At 40.4% G+C, this 16,380-nt stretch overlaps 1 protein-coding gene across 1 annotated transcript in view; it reads left to right on the top strand.

The window, feature by feature from the left end:
- The window catches only part of GATM (glycine amidinotransferase), a 28,743-nt gene extending 14,483 nt beyond the window's left edge, over positions 1 to 14,260 (top strand). The window contains exons 2-9 of the mRNA XM_026856122.1: positions 340 to 558; positions 6,003 to 6,198; positions 7,417 to 7,607; positions 8,904 to 9,041; positions 9,337 to 9,501; positions 11,202 to 11,265; positions 11,367 to 11,483; positions 13,295 to 14,260. Of these exons, the coding sequence (XP_026711923.1) occupies positions 6,102 to 6,198; positions 7,417 to 7,607; positions 8,904 to 9,041; positions 9,337 to 9,501; positions 11,202 to 11,265; positions 11,367 to 11,483; positions 13,295 to 13,407 (885 nt within the window). The 5' untranslated portion in view covers positions 340 to 558; positions 6,003 to 6,101 and the 3' untranslated portion in view covers positions 13,408 to 14,260. The remainder of the gene's footprint in view (positions 1 to 339; positions 559 to 6,002; positions 6,199 to 7,416; positions 7,608 to 8,903; positions 9,042 to 9,336; positions 9,502 to 11,201; positions 11,266 to 11,366; positions 11,484 to 13,294) is intronic.
- Positions 14,261 to 16,380: the final 2,120 nt, after the last annotated feature.

The raw sequence follows: 16,380 nt of genomic DNA, 5'->3' as shown, positions 1-16,380 counted from the left end.
GCTGGCTGCGGGACGGCTCCCGGCTGCTCCGAGCGAGGCTCGCCCGCGCATCTCCCAGTTCGGCAGCGCAGGGCTCAGGGGTTCCAGGCGCCGGAGCTGTGCTCCCGGGTCCTTTCCCTTCCGCCCTGAGAGCCGTTTGAGAGGCAGATTGTCCTTAAACAAGCTGCGAATAAATTAGAATGGCTGTAACAAACTGTGTGTTTCTGTTAACGCTCAAAAAAAAAAAGAAAAAAATAGAACATTGTTTTGGGATTAGTGTAGGGCGCTTGTGGACCGAACCATTGCTTTTTGCCTTTTGTAAGGGAAACGTAATTTTCATTCTTTTTTTTTTTTTTTAAGCTTGGAAGAGTCTTTACAGGATGGGTGCAGCGATCTTTCCAGAGCACCCAGGCAGCTACAGCCTCCCACAACACCTGTGCTGCTGATGACAACAAGGCCACTAGCCCTGTGCCTAAGGACTGTCCCGTTTGCTCGTACAATGAATGGGACCCACTGGAAGAGGTCATTGTGGGAAGAGCTGAAAATGCTTGTGTCCCCCCCTTTTCTGTGGAGGTTAAGGTAAATAATAATAATAATAGAAAAAAACAACCTTAAATAGGAAATAAGGCGATTTTCATATATACAATTTGCTTAAGCTTTACAGTGCACGAGGTGTGGTGTTTACTCTTGAGGCTCCTTCTTTCAAAGTAGTTGTTTACATCTGTTAAACTTTACAGTATAGCTATGTTGGTGGGGGATATGCTTTTTCTTTCCACTTTCAGCTGAATTAGCTGTTTTAACAGAAGTCAGTAGTAGAGACAATCTCCAGTATGTGCAACCTGCTCTAGTAATACAGCCCTGATGCTGTCAAAGTACACATTCTAGCTTTTGAGAGAGTTGGTAGGACTGATGAAAGTTTAATTGGGCTCAAAACTAAGTAGGGTTAGCACTTGAAAAAAAGTCTAGTTTTCTACTTAATAGTCTGAGAAAGATTGAGTTCGGTAGCTGTAGACTAGCAGGACCATTCTGTTTAAATAGCTCACAACAACTCTCATGTGCTACGGTACGGAAATACATTTTCAGGGTTTTTTTGTGTCTAGAACTACCCCAGCAACCTAAATAAATCCACATTTCTTTGTTCTCTGAAATACTGTATTTTAGAACAGGAACACTCAAACAATGGGCTTGCTGCAGGTTATTGTTGTGTACTTTACCTGGACTTTAAAGTTATCAAGTATGTATTGTTACCTGCATTTGTGGGGATGATCTCGTTCACTTCTAGTGTCACAGTACAGCACTACCTCCAAGGCAGCACATAATCCAGGGCTAGCACAGCAAAATGAGGTGCAGTACTGCTTCTTCTGAAGAGACTTTAGTAAAATTATACAGAATATCTTGATAAAGTTGACCAGAAGACCTCAATTAAAAAAAACAAAGGGAATTCTTCTGATCTGAGGTTGAAGGAATGGCAAACAAAGATACAAATGGCAAACAAAGAATGGCAAACAAAGATACAAACACACGTTTGTATATTTTTCTTTAGAATCTGGGCTATGAGTCTGGGCAAAAGTGGTTGAAGGAGTGTGAATGAATTACTGCAGCTTGGTAGTTCTAATCCCCGGATAGAAGAGCCATCACTTGATTTACACTGGGACATTTGAGATGATATCTTGGCCCCAGTGCAATGAAAACTTTACCGCTGACTTGTATTATGACTTGTATTTACTCCTTGAAAGCTGAAGCTCAGTTACCAGCCTCTGGAATCCTGCTCCAGACAATCCAAAGATATTCTAGCAGCTTCAGAAAAAGAAGCAAATGAGGACTGGCATTTCTAATATACAAGTGTATGTATGTGCATTTATGTACTTAAAACTGCCATAATAATCAATATACAGAAAGAGTAAGGAAAAAACACGTCTAACACTTTCACGTTCTAACGTTAAATGAAGCAAAGTTCTATTCTGAAGTAGTGGCCAAGGGCTTGTTTTAATGTCAGAAAAAATACTTTTTCAAATGTCTAACTCGAAGTGTGACATGCTGTATGGCTAGCCTGGTTCTACTGCCTGTTAAGCCATAACTTATCAAACAAGGGCAGAACTTCACCTTCTGTTACGTGCAATACCAAAAACTCCATGAGGAATGTCAAAGTATAGGATTATCTCTGCAATTCAAATACCTACAACTTGGGGTTAAAGCAAGCTTTAGCTTTGCTTTATGTGAACTGTCAAGTCTGAAAGACAGACTGGCCACAAGAGGTAATAGAGCATGCCAGCTGGGATGGGGTTCCCTCTCATTTTCTCTGCTTCTGTCTTAAATTTTGCTGTAGAAGCTGCAACAGTAGCTTTACCTGGGCACGTTGCTGAATAATACAAATAATAGTCCAAATCCCAGTTTGCCAATACTGAAGGATACTGATAGATTCAGTTGTTCAAATCTCTGTGTGGCTAAAAGGTAAGGCGTGTGTGTGTTGCCCCAGTGTAATAGAATAGCCAGAAATCCCTGTTACTCTCCCTGTAGGGAGCAATACCAGGGTTAATGTGTATCACGTAACTTCTGACAAGGATGAATGAGGGTCACAGGTTTTAAAACCTGAAGTTTTAAACCAGGAAATTTGAGTTGTATAAGGAAAAATTGAGGCTTTGGACCTGAGACGCTTTAAAAATCGCATCGCAAATTGTAACAGTTTGGCAAATACTTGCTTTGAGATAGTTCTAGGTTGTGCTTTCAGATTTTGTGCGCGTTTGCAAAATATTTAAGTGTGGGAAGTATGGCTGCGTTCAGCACTCTTTTGTACTTTGAGACGTGGTTTTGGTGTAACACAAGTCTCTTTGCTGTGATGTGGGAATGATGTGCTGGGCATAAGAAGGAGGAAAGAACGAACTGAATAGGGAGTCCTACATATCTGATCAATATTAATGAGCTGTCACTCTATTGCATATCCTTTGGGGAACTTGAAAAGGGCTACGTGGGTTATGTAGAGGTAAATACACTACTGGGAAAAAAGGGAAATATTAACTAAGAGGTTAATAACTATATTAATTAGGAAGATGCCCTTGTTTGAGTTAGCACTGCCACCAAAAATGTCACAGTTCAGATGTATTCTTCTGAAGCTGTTGACAGCCAAACAGTTGAGCTTTATAGTTTTGCAGTGCTGCATTTTTTATCAGTATATTTTGTGAATAAGAATGCACTTTCGGGTGAAGAGGTGTTATTATCACAGATCATTATATCTTGAGTGAGAAGCTGGGGGAAGGGTGTTTACTACTGAATTAGGGAAAAAACATTTTATATTCTGAGTTTTGTTTCAGCGTGCTAAATTTAACACCTGTCATTACTAGCTTTAAGGTACATCTTGAGAGTGTTAGCATTGATCATGTTAATTATTTTCCACAACAAATGTTTAAAGTATATAGCAACTATAGGGAGTAATTCTGCCATTTCTTAAAGACAATATTTTCCTTCAGGCACACTCTTAAAATTATTTAAAAAAAAAAAAAAAAAAGAGTTTTTCTTAAATGCTGCTACAGTTTCTCAGGTACTCTCAGACAGGAGGTTATAAGGTGTGTTGATGAGACTATTTACAGCTCTTGCCTGTATCCTGGTCGTGGTACTTTTTTTGAACAGTCTGAAAAGAGTTGTATGTATATGACCAAAGGGGCTTGAAATCTCAACTCTGAATTGGTATAAAATGGATGTCCTGGTCATATACCCTTTTCCCAGTTGGGGGCTGTGAGTGGTGTAATGGTGTTAACCCTTACTGTGTCCTAACTTTAAGATTATGCCATCGTATTAGTGCAGCACAAGTGTCACTTCACAGGTTTGAACAAGAGCAGTACTAGAGGACACCTAGTGAAGAGGGGAGCTGCACCTCCTAGGAATTACTGATATTCAAATACGTGATGGGTGGCTCTGAAAATAACCAGCTTTACTCCTCAGGACAAATTTGTCTCATTAGCAGAACCGGTTTCCATAGGAATGCTAGGCACTTCATGTGATCTGCATGTGACTTCTGAACAGCTGGCAAGTCTGAGGTGATCAAATTACCCGAGACCTCACTTAGAGAAAAAGAATAAATTCCATCATGAAGGATGGGAGAGAAGCTTCAGTACTGGAGGAGCAGGATGGCCGTGTTGAGACCTTTGCCTGGGTTCTCCATGTAGATGTTAAGGTTGTCTAAAAGGTTGAATTTTTTTCTTCCTTCGGTCTTATGTCTCTAGTTCGAGGGCAAATATCCAGAACAGAAAAGAATAGAGTGGGTAGCCTGGATTGTTAAAGGAGCTCAGGCATGCCTTCAGCTGCGTGGCCTCGCCTGCTCAGGGCTCCCTGACTGTACTAGTACAAAAGGAACACGACTGTGTTACTTCTGTCCAGAACATCGCTCACCAGAACGCGGTCAGGACGGCAGTACAGGGGATAACGCCCGGTTTGGAAGGGCAGGTTCTGCATCCCACTGCTGTCACTCGTGCTGCCTGAACGAGCAGGGCTCTGCTGGGATAAGGAAGGCCTGACAACTTGCTCACCTGTCCCTGACACCTTCTGCTGCCATTCCAGAAGGGCTCCATATGCACCCGTTCCTCTGTCGTGTTAGTGTGAGAAATCTGAGTGAAGACTCAAAGATACATTGAGCTACAGCAGCACCGTTTGTTTTTGTTTTAGTTTTATGTCTGCATTTTCTTAATCGCGAGAGCTAGGACATTATGTTGAATTAGTTTGGAATTTGAGGAGACTGTCGCAGGATTTCAGGAGCGGAGGATTTGCTGTGTAAATGTTGCGCTTGCTTTATTCCTACTGCGGCAGGTGAATTTAGTGTCTCTTGCATTTTCTAGAGTGCTGCCGTATCTGAAGTATGGCCCCTTCTAGCCAACAAGGCATATCACCTGGACTTGGGATGGCTTTAGGATTCCTGATGTCACCACTGTGACAGTACCAAAGTGGGGTTTTAACAAGTGACTACAGGTGTATGCTTTCTGGAGATGAGCGCAAGGTTGTTTTCATTTAAAAATATGTCTGCTAGCCTTATTAAATAGCAGAGCCTATTGCTGTGTTTGTGCAGGTCTGGGTTAAGAAGGACTGACTCTTTCATGGCCACTTGACACTACTAGTCTCTAAATACTAACTGAAGTGTAATGTAATCTCCTCGGTTTTACCTGTGATTTGATAAATAATGAGACTTTCTGTAGGGCTATGGCTGAAGGGACCTCTAGAAATATTTATTACATTTATAACAGTATTTCCATCAGTAGAAACAAGTACTATAAGCTAATGATGTATCTATATCCAAAATTATGAGGAAATTAAATATCTTGAAAATCCCTTCTAAAAGTCAAACTAAACTTGCAAGTGGGAACAAAATGTGTACTTACCTCTCCACATTCCAGAATGGCTTTCTCATTTTTTTTTTTTTTCCCTGCTATTCCTCAGAGGACTTTTTTTCCTTTGGCATCATGCCACATGTAGAGCCTGTTGGCAGTACTGAAGCTATCTGCTAGTCCAACGAGCCTGCTTAGCACATACAGCTGAAACGTAATTTTATTACTGTATGTAAGCATTTGTGAAGACATCAGTTATTCACAACTAGTCTAACACCTGTGCTTACGCAAGTTTGATGACTGGACACATGCACATAAAACATCTGAGTGAAACCTGGCCAATGGCACGTATAAATAGAAGTAGTAAAGACAAAAAAAATAGAGAGAGCAGAGTGATAGCAGAATAGGGATTCTCTTGCAGGAATAATTGAGTATTTATCTGAAGCATTGATGCTTCTCCCTTCATTATGTGTTTTTCCTCCTCTCCTGCCCCTTTATTCTAGAAGAATCAGCAGGACATTAACAATTCTTAGCAGCTCTGCAAAATATAAGGCACACTATGACATGTCAGGGTCATACACATATAAACCAACAGGAAGTCAGTGAAAGAAGAACAAGAAACTTTGAACATTAAGAATTGTCTTATGCATCTATTTCACCCTACCAAAATAACTGATGCTTATTCTTTGTCACTTACCTGTCCTTCTGTTTTAGGCCAACACATATGAAAAGTATTGGGGATTTTATCAGAAATTTGGAGGCCAGAGCTTCCCCAAAGACCATTTAAAAAAAGCTATTGCTGAAATTGAAGAGATGTGCAATATTTTGAAAAGAGAAGGTGTAATTGTCAAGAGGCCTGACCCAATTGACTGCTCTGTGAAATACAAAACACCTGATTTTGAGTCTACAGGTAAATGTTCTTCAGTTGTTGAAGGCTTTGTCTGTTTAGCTTGCCCAAGACATTTTGGATGTCATCTAGTCTACCTTCTTGCTTGGAGCAGGATTATTGCCAGTCCTAGATGAGGTCAGTGTTGGCTTTGTGTAGCTATGACTTGGAAAAATCTCCAGGGATGGAGATTCTGCCACCTGGTTTGCTGACCTGCTTCACATGAATTTCCCGATGAAGGATGTTTTCCTAATACCTAACCTGAACTTCCCACATCACCAGCTGTTGCCCGATTCCCTTGCTGTGTTGTCACTGCCACTACCAAGAAGAGTTCCTCTGTCATATTTAATGGCCCTGAAAGTAGCTGTAGGCTGTTACTGCTTCGTCCCCTGCTTGCCACATGAAATAAGCCGAGGTCCCTTCACTTCTCCCAGGTCATGTGCTGTGAGGCCCCCCTCACTGTCTTGGTAGCCCACTGTTGGATCCTAGAGTTTGATCCATCATAAACTATGGAGACCAAAACTGGAAACAGTTTTCCAGGAGGATTTTCACTAGTGTCAGGGAAATTTGAATGTCTCTTTATCTACTGGCCACATTCCTCCTTGTATGGCACCATATGGCTTCAGTTATCTGCAGTGGTAGCACGCTGGCTCATAAGCAGCTTTGCGTCAAGAGTAGTGTCCAGGCTCCTTTCATCTCAAATGTGTTCTTAAGTTGTTCTAGCGGAACTCATATTCATTAGGGAACAGACAATGTTAGTGAGAAGTCGAATGGGACTGCTTCCCCCACTAGTTTTGTGTTCCATGAAATTCCTGTTCTGTGCCATTAATTTTCAAGAGGATAGCATATAAAGAAATGAGGTCCTCTTGGAAAACTTGCTAGCCACCACCATCTTCTAAAAATGCCTGAGTAATTAGTAAACATTTTTCTATTTAATTTCCGTTAATCAAATGATGAAGTGAAGGCTTGCAGGTTGTGGATGGCTTTCATCTAGCCATGAACTTGTTGTGAGTGAGGCTTTGTAGCAAAACTTGCATGTATTTTGAACAAAAAATGTAACTTTGAAAATTTAAGAATGTAAGGGCTCTCAAATTATCCACTGGTTTCCTGACTCCGCTAAAGATGCTTTTTGCCGTTCTTTTTGATAGACGTGATGGTAAAAAAAGATGGTGACAAATGAATGAGTTGAAAGAACTGAGAAAATAATCTTTGTTTCATAGGTTAATGGCCTTTTCCTTTCAGGTATGTATGCCGCCATGCCAAGAGACATCCTGTTGGTGGTGGGAAATGAAATTATTGAAGCGCCTATGGCTTGGCGTGCTCGATTCTTTGAGTACAGAGCATATAGACGAATAATTAAAGATTATTTCAACTGTGGTGCTAAGTGGACAACCGCCCCCAAACCCACAATGGCCGATGAACTCTATGATCAGGTATTGTTCTCATTTTGCTTCAGAACTTCAGTTCCAGTTATACAGAATTTTGTTGATAGTTTCAACCTGATATCTAGGTTTCACAAAACTAGAGTGGGGACAACAAAACAACTCTGGGAACTTGTGTTTTTTCTAGTGTGTGCAAATATTTTGTAGCCTTTGTAGCTGTAATTGAGTGTGTGAATTAGGGAAGAAGGAACACGAAGTTGTGTCTGTCGAGTTCAAGCCTGCTTTGAATTGTTTTGATTACTGACTGTAACTTAGATTACTAAAGATTAATAAAGACATCACAAAGACTACTTTAAAGAATCAAGATTCCCTGGAAATGTCTCTGTCCCAAGTGTATCAGGAAAGTGAGAAAGAATAAATATTTTGTCACAGAAAAAAACCCTCATAGTCCTTGTTTTGCATGATGATTAGTACTTTGAAAGTTACATAAAAGAAATACTCACAATTTAGATCTTCCACTATTTACCTTCTAAATATTTAAGCAAATAATTTCTTATTTTTTGGTAATAGTTTTGGCTCGGACACTTTTGTTAGTTTCCTATAGGTCCCCAAATGCATTAGGACCTTGAGAGCATCTATAATAAGTGCAGTAAAACTGCTTGTGGAATGATTATAACTTTCTGGGAACAGTGACCTCATTAATAAGATGCAAAGAAATCTTTGTTAAAGAAAATTACCTTAGAGTAATCAGTGTCAGTATTAGAAAATTTCCAGCACCTGTTCTAAAGCATAGAAGCTACTTACATAGTAGATTTTGTTTGTGCTGGTGTTTTATGCCTCACTTGTTCTTAATTGCATTGTTTCACTCTAAAATCTGTTTCGATTCCTGAAGATCTACCTTGTAAATTGAAGGTACTTCTCCATTCTAAAATGTAGAAAAAGTAGGGAGTCCACCTTTGTTTCATACCAGTATTTCTGTCACTAAGCAGTCATTTGTTGGAGTGGCAGTTAAACTCCACTGGTGATGAATACTTTTGATCCAGAAGCCAGAATATTATAGAGAAAGTGGCTCTGAAGAGCAATTAACTTCTTGGTATATAGCTGTTCTCTCTTATTACCTATTCTTGAATGTACTTAAAAACCTTTTTCTTCCATGTTTATGCTTTCTTTTCTTATTCTAGTAGCAAGTAAACCAAACTGCCTCCAAAGAACATACTATCAATATAAACGTATCTTCTTAATTTCAAAACACTCATCAGCAGCAAATAGTTTGAAAACTTTCCTTTACCATCTCCATCCTAAAGTTGTTAATTCTTTTTTTTTTTTTTTTTTCCCCCCCGTAACTAGGATTATCCAATCCGTTCTGTTGAAGACAGACATAAGTTGGCTGCTCAGGGAAAATTTGTAACTACTGAATTTGAACCGTGTTTTGATGCTGCTGACTTCATTAGAGCTGGAAGAGATATTTTTGTACAAAGGAGCCAGGTAAACAACGTGTTTTTTTCTAACAGTTTTGGTGTCTCTCTTAATGATTGGTACTTGCATTCATGTCTTTTTAAATTCCTGAACAGCATTAAGATAAGAGCGTTGACAAAAGAAGTTGGTATTTGTAGAGTGTCTGGAATACAGGATGGGACTCTCCTGCAGCTAAGGGGTTAGCTAAAGGCACCAACGTCTATTATTTTTGTGGCTTTAAATACTTATTTAAATAAAACTTCAGACAAACTAATCTTGGATGCGATGTACATTCTAGCCTAGTGAAACTTTGTCCTGTTTTCAGGTGACAAATTACATGGGCATTGAATGGATGAGGAGACATCTTGCACCAGACTATAGAGTGCATATAATATCCTTTAAGGATCCTAACCCTATGCACATTGATGCTACTTTTAATATTATCGGACCTGGTCTTGTGCTCTCTAACCCAGACCGTCCCTGCTATCAGGTAAGAGTGTAGCAGAGGGGAAAGTGTTTTGTGTTTGAAAAGCCTCAGCTGGATTAGATCCCTACTGGATAATCACAAATCCACGAGTTTTTGTGTACACTTGAATAATATTAAATTATTGAATTTAAATAGCACTCAGATGGATGTTCTGAACCGCACAGATGTATTCACATCTTGACTCCAGAACTTTCGCAGCAGAGCAATGACCATTGTTCTCCACCAGTTTTCTGCTACTGCTCTTTGTGCTTTTTTATTGTGAGGCTGGATGGGTTGTGGGTTTCTTCCCGTGTATATAGTGCAAATACGATGGAAGTGACCTATCTGGTAATAATGTAATATCAAAGCAAGTACATAGGATATAGTACTTCTCTGAACACTTCTACTTAAATATATTAACTGTATCCAAGGAGATATTGAGGGTTTTCTGCTGCTCAGATGAGTAATCCCCCTTTTTTATTCCTATTTCGGAAGCCTCTCCTTCAGTATTGCTATCTGTACCAATGATGGGAAGCCGGTAATTGCTCAGGCATCCAGCTTTGAATAACTAAAAAAGACTTTTTGAAGCAGGAGAGACATGGCTCAGTATATAAACCCCACCACTTCACTCTAAGAAAAAGCTAAGCAGTGCAGTTGGATCAGAAAGCCTCCCAGAGCGTAGGAGCCCATCTCTGTACTGTCCGTGCTTGAGGGGTTTTGCGGGCATGCCCTTGATTTCAGAAGCTGTACAGCCACATGGCAGTCAGGGGGACGGAGCTGTGTGCCGCAGAGGTGGTGGAAGCATGTGCCAGCACAGCTCTTAAAAGCACCATTAGCCTGTTCTCAGCAAGTGGCTTCGATGCAAACGGTCCCACCGAGTTACTGCTGCTTGTGTCATTCGTTATGAGAGTAGTTTTTAAAACAATCACAGTCTTCCCCTTTCCCCTTCTCCTGTTTTTTCATCATCCTACTTGCAAGAGGAGGCTCTTGGTCTTCTTGTGTTAAACTTATTTCATGGAAAACTGGGAAGATAGAGAAGATTTTCTTTAAAATCCTGGCAGGCTGGCCTGATTACGGTGTTTTCAGGATCGGAGCTCCACCTCGTGGTAACACTTAAATAAAGAGCTCTTCCAAGGATTCGTACAATGAAGTTGAAATATCAATTCTCCTTAGGCAATTTACCCTCTTAATTTAATTGTTTAATTTTTAGAGACACGGATTATTCCCTAGGATGCCTTTATTTTGTTCCCTTTGTTAAATAAACTGCACATTAAGTTTCTTACGAAGCCCGATGCAAACGTGATTTTATGTGGTATTTTTGTTTCTACAAATGGCAGTGTAATTCATATCCATGGCTTTTACAGTCATATGGGAAGAAATAATACCAAAAAAAACCCCCCACCACTTTTGTGCCATTGCTAACATCTTTACTTCACAGGCTTCGAACTGCGTGTGTTACCCCTTGTCATTTAACAAACATTAGTATACCTAGCGTGTATAAAACTAGTAGAAACAAATGCTAGTAGCACGCGGAGTTTGGAAAGGCCTTCCAAAAATGTTTGTATGAAAGCTTGGTTTGTAGATGGAACTTGAGTGAGGGCAAGAGTAGCACACAGAGGGAAGGGGATGTCGTGTATGTCGAAGTAGCCTGAGAAAATATAGCATAGGTTGGAGAATATAATGTTAAGGACCCTGTTTAGAATCTAATTAAATTGCTCTTTCAGATTGAGCTTTTCAAGAAAGCAGGCTGGACCGTGATTCGCCCCCCAGTGCCACTCATCCCAGACGGTATATTCACTCTTTCTTTTCTAAGAATTCCAAGGGTATTCTGAAGAGTATTAATTTGGGGCAACACTGGTACAGTAGAAGGTTCATTCTCATGTGTTTAGATCACCCGCTTTGGATGTCTTCTAAATGGCTCTCCATGAATGTCCTAATGCTGGATGAGAAACGTGTGATGGTGGATGCCAATGAGACATCAATTCAGAAGATGTTTGAAAATCTGGGTATGTCGTTAACATATTTTAACATATACTTAAAATGAAATTATCACCATACCAGCTATGCCTATCAGGATGAATGGAGGTTTTGCTTAAAGTAGTCAAAGCAGGCAGCACTGGAAAAGGTACTCGAAATTTTGGATTAGCAAGTAAGAATCACTCAGTGATTTCTCTCCTGAATACTTGTTATTTGAATATGGGCTGCTTCCATCTAGTGCCCCCTACAGCTGGCCCCCCCAAAAGGTGTGAGTAGCAATTAAAGTTTCTGCTAGCATGCTTTTGAATGAACTTTTTTTAATGTAAAACCGTCGGTTCAGTTTGGAGGCAAAATGTGTCTTGGAGAGGTCGAGTGTGAGATGTAAACCTCGCGACAGGGTGGATTTCCTTTAGATATGCAGTGGCAGGAGAACTGTAATTGAATATAAAATCTGAAAGTCGTACGCACGGCTCACTTCAAAGATAAATAATATAGATTAATAAATCTGAACTAATCCAGCTGCTTCCATCATGCTGGGAGGGAAAGGTGTGGGTAAATCTACTTGTGGCTCATAGTTGGTTAGTAGCAGGGTGGCCAGGTTCCTTGGTGCTACAGCCAGCTGACTACTGCTGCAGGATAAGTACGTGGTGATGCAAATGTTGTCAGGGTAGGAGGAGGACTGGTGGGTAGATAAGGAGCCAAGAGAAGTGAGGGATCATTGTACTGCAGAGTAAAAGATAACACTCCCCAGTAGCAGAAGACTCCTTTAAAGGGAGAAAAATGATGGGAAGGAGAGAATGATCCAAAGGTGGAAGACAGCAACTGTGAACCTAGAAGAAGGGTTGGTGCCGTGGATGTGAGTGGATTTATTGAAGCTTCCCTCAAATCTGAGATGATTGCAGGTGAGAACCGTGCAATCTAATGCTTTAATCTGCTTTTAGAGACTGGCTATACAACCTTTAGTGAATCACTTAGCTTTTCAGTCTCGGGTTCTTTAAATTCTCTGCATGACCAAGGAACTGAGGATTTATAAATGCTTGAAAGTACTTAAAAGGAGGCTATTAATACTAATCGTGACATACCTTTTACACTTGAACTTCAGTCTCTGTGATTTCTAAATAAACTCGTGAAGTCAGTAAGTTCCTAGCACTGAGATGGCTCTACTGGGAACAAAACTTTTGCTGACCTAGATGATGGATTCTACTGAGCTGCTCCTGAGCTCCCGAAAGTACCAAGAAGCAAAAAGGCAAATTTCATAACAGAAAAATCTTCTGATCCTAGTCCATCTGTCAGGACTTTGTATAAGCTGAGCCACAGCTGAAACATTAGAGCTGAAAAAAAGTGGGAGGAAGCTTAACCTAGGTAGTAGTCTAACAGCCTCCTTCCCCTTTCAGAGAAAGAGGGGCTCAGAGCTCTGTACTTTGAATGCTTCTTTTCTTCAAAGGCACATTCAGTGTCTGAACCATAAATGCTCACACGGATTTATGTAAATGTGCCCTGGTCGTATATTGTAGCAGAATTTCAGCTAATTCTTCACATACCCAAAAACTGAATTTTTCTTTTTATTACTGGCACATCATAACACATCAAACACCGGCTGTGCTCCAGGCACTGTATATTCCTGAGGGTACCGCTGGAATAAACAAGCCAGTTATGTTCCTAGCTTCTTCTCTGCCTAGAATTTGGGGAAATAAATTCTTAACAAATGAGTAGGAAATACTTTCCGTACTTGCATCTAGCCATATGATCAGATAAAAGCATTATCTAATGGTCTGATCAAAGCTTACCATGTGGATTTGAGATTTTTAATTTTCAAGCATGCAATGTATGTTTCTTGCAGGCATTTCTACAATTAAAGTGAATATTCGCCATGCCAATTCATTGGGAGGTGGTTTCCATTGCTGGACATGTGATATCCGCCGCCGTGGTACCCTGCAATCTTATTTTGACTAGTTATGAGCCAGATAGGTCGCAGGCGTTCAGCTTCTAAAATAAACATAGGAAATGAACGAATTAATTCCATTTTTAAAATGACTGCATGAGCTCTAGTGCTTGATCGGTGGTGTCCTTACAGTGGTCTGGGAAACAATTTATTCTTACTTCTCACTTTCGGCAGTATTATGGAAACTACTTCCATCAGCCATACGGGGGTATCTGGCTGGCTTTTTGAAAGACATCCTTCATCTCTGGAGCCTTTTCACATTGGCTTCGAACGTAAAAACTTGACAAGATAGCTAAGGTCTTGCTAGAATAGCTTGGCCACTAATATGGGACATCTACCTCTGTCTAGTTACTCTATCAAATAGGCAGCTTGAAATGTTAAACTTGAGTAAACTTTTTTTTTTTTTATTATTCCTTTTAATCAGTCTTTTGTTCTGCTATATGTGTGTTTAATGAAGTTACAATAGATGCAACTGTACAGATCTCTTATGGAACCAAGTAATTTTATAATGGTTTTCATGTTGTGCCATACAGGTATTTACAGGGAATTTCCAGTATGATCTAACTTCTAAGACACGTTCACTTTTCATGTCCTTCTACATTTTCTTCTGATGCATGTCATGCAACCGAATACTTTTTGTTTATATTGCTTTTTGTATTGCTGAAATTGTTTTTTATTTAAATGAAGTGTACAAATGATAGCTAATATTCTGCTTGTACAGGTTTCACTCTGAACTGTTTACATAACTTAAAAATAAAAAAGCACAAACCAAAAAAAAACCCCAACAACAACTCCTCCTAACCCTAAACCTCTGACACCTTACAACCCTTTCTTCCTCTGACTGTAGCAGATACATCTTCCTGCATCAAACGTGCCAGATGCTGTGAAGGAATTTGAATATTGATTGCTGAATGTGTACTTTTTATGCTAATAAAGTGGGTTTTTTTGCATTCTCAATTTGTTGCCTTTGTGAAAATGAGATGGAAATACAAAATACACGTGGTGTTGGTTTTTTTTTTTTTTCCTCTGTAAAATGTGTAACATCTTAGAGACTTGTATCATGCAGAAAACCCTGGTACTATATTGTTCATATAGTCTGTGTCTGCTGTTTTGCACAGAACTATGACTGGTGGAGGAAAGTAACACTAATAGATGTTTCTTAACAGTGTGTGAAAGAATCTACTTGGTCAGACAATTCAGTGCACCTTGGCAGAAGAGATGTCAGGCGTGACATGCTCACATATAAGCCGTATGGCTGTATTTTGACCCAGGTTATATGTCAGCGATCCACAATGCACCAGCTGCCACCTGTCAGCACTTCATCATGTAAGAGATGGTTCCTCTCTCCGCTGTAAAGTCAAGGCTCTTCAGACAATGGGAATTCATCCTAGTCTTCCTGTAACCAGTCCTTGCTTTCCAGTATTGCCAGTGGAGCTGGACAGCAGGTCCTCCTTGTTGTTCTGCGTGTTGTAGTGCTGAAATGATGTCCAAGTGTTTGTGCTTGACGTAAGCTATCACCAAGTACAGCTGGAACCACTGAAAACTCCGGCAAAATGTGGATTGGTAGCAGAACACTTGCACCCCTGCTACCTCTATGATTAAGAAAACTAGACTTTCTGGTGTCATGTTATACATGACTCCTACTTGACAGGGCAGTGGTGCTTTATATGAACATTACAAGTGCTCTGACTTCCTCTCAGTGTACTCTTCTGAAGCAATTGTGGTATAAGACCATCACGATTTCTTTTTATATCCCTAAATGAACAAGGTTGACCCCCAGTGATGGAAGTGCTGCATGTGCCATGACCTTCACATTCCCTTTCTCTGGAAAACACACAGTCTGCTCTGATGTGATCAGTCATTTCTTGTTCTTCAGAGCAATAGGAGAGGAAGGATTGGGGGGGGATGTCTGCCTGTTCATTGTGATAAGGTGTAGATCCTTCAAAAATAGCCCAGACTGGAGATTTTGACATCACGGGGAAACACTCAAGGCACATTTAGCTTCAGCATTAGACTAATAGATTAAGTTTAGTTTCCAGCAGATGTTTGAATTCTAAAGTTTTTCAGTTACCACCATTGGTAGGTTATTCTGACTTGTAGTGTTGAACCACAGAAATACAGAAACGCACTGGTATGAGGAAGCATTACTACCATCACTTTGGGACAGAGGATCCGGTGGTGTGAATATTTTTGAGATCTTCTCAGGATTTGACTCCTTCACTGACCTTAAATTGGTCGGTTAGTCAAACTGTTTCCGTGTAAGCTAAAAGGGAACCACGCGGTATAGTGACGGTTAAACCATAAGTGCCTGGAAACTGCTCCAGTCCACAAAAGTGCTAAAGACTACTTGGGAACTCTGTAGGATCCTGTGTAAGTCTCCTGCAGCACAAGACTGGGGAGGATGAAGTTTCTATCTCTCCCCACACTGCAGTATTTTTCCACCAGTACAGGGAGTGTGAGAATTTACGTCCCTGGGGTGGCTGTGCAGGGCTGTATTACCAAATGTAAAACTGCCGTGCCTCACAATTTCTTCCATCCGTGGTGTTTGGAGATAAAATTGTGCCACTATAGGACAATGAAGGGGACAGTGCAAGGCTAAAAATGTTCAAAGGTAAATTCTAAAGCTCTGGTGGGCTTTCTGTATAGTGGAAGACCTGGAAAAATACTGTTGGGAAGCAACGTCTTTCTCAACAACCCGTTCAAGAGGGAATGATACAGAGACAGTGAAACCTTTAGCGGAACGATGAAGGGAACATGATATATAATATTGTTATGGTGGATGCCACCGCATAATACTGTTACATATAATCTTGCGAGTTATTTTTATTCTTGCAGAGAGGGAGGTCAGCCCGTGTCACAGTTGGTTTGAGTTAGGCGAGACCCTGGCAATGGGAACGTGCAGTGAGGAACAGAAGGGCTTGGTTTTCGCTTTGATACCTAATTACAAGCAAATTTTTGCGGCCAAAGTACATGTGGGCAACAGG

Source organism: Athene cunicularia (genome assembly GCF_003259725.1).
Source record: "Athene cunicularia isolate RWA chromosome 10 unlocalized genomic scaffold, athCun1 chr10_part1, whole genome shotgun sequence".
In the NCBI taxonomy this organism is placed as follows: domain Eukaryota; kingdom Metazoa; phylum Chordata; class Aves; order Strigiformes; family Strigidae; genus Athene; species Athene cunicularia.
Note: the sequence above shows the minus strand (reverse complement) of the source record. Positions and strands in the feature narration are given on the sequence as shown.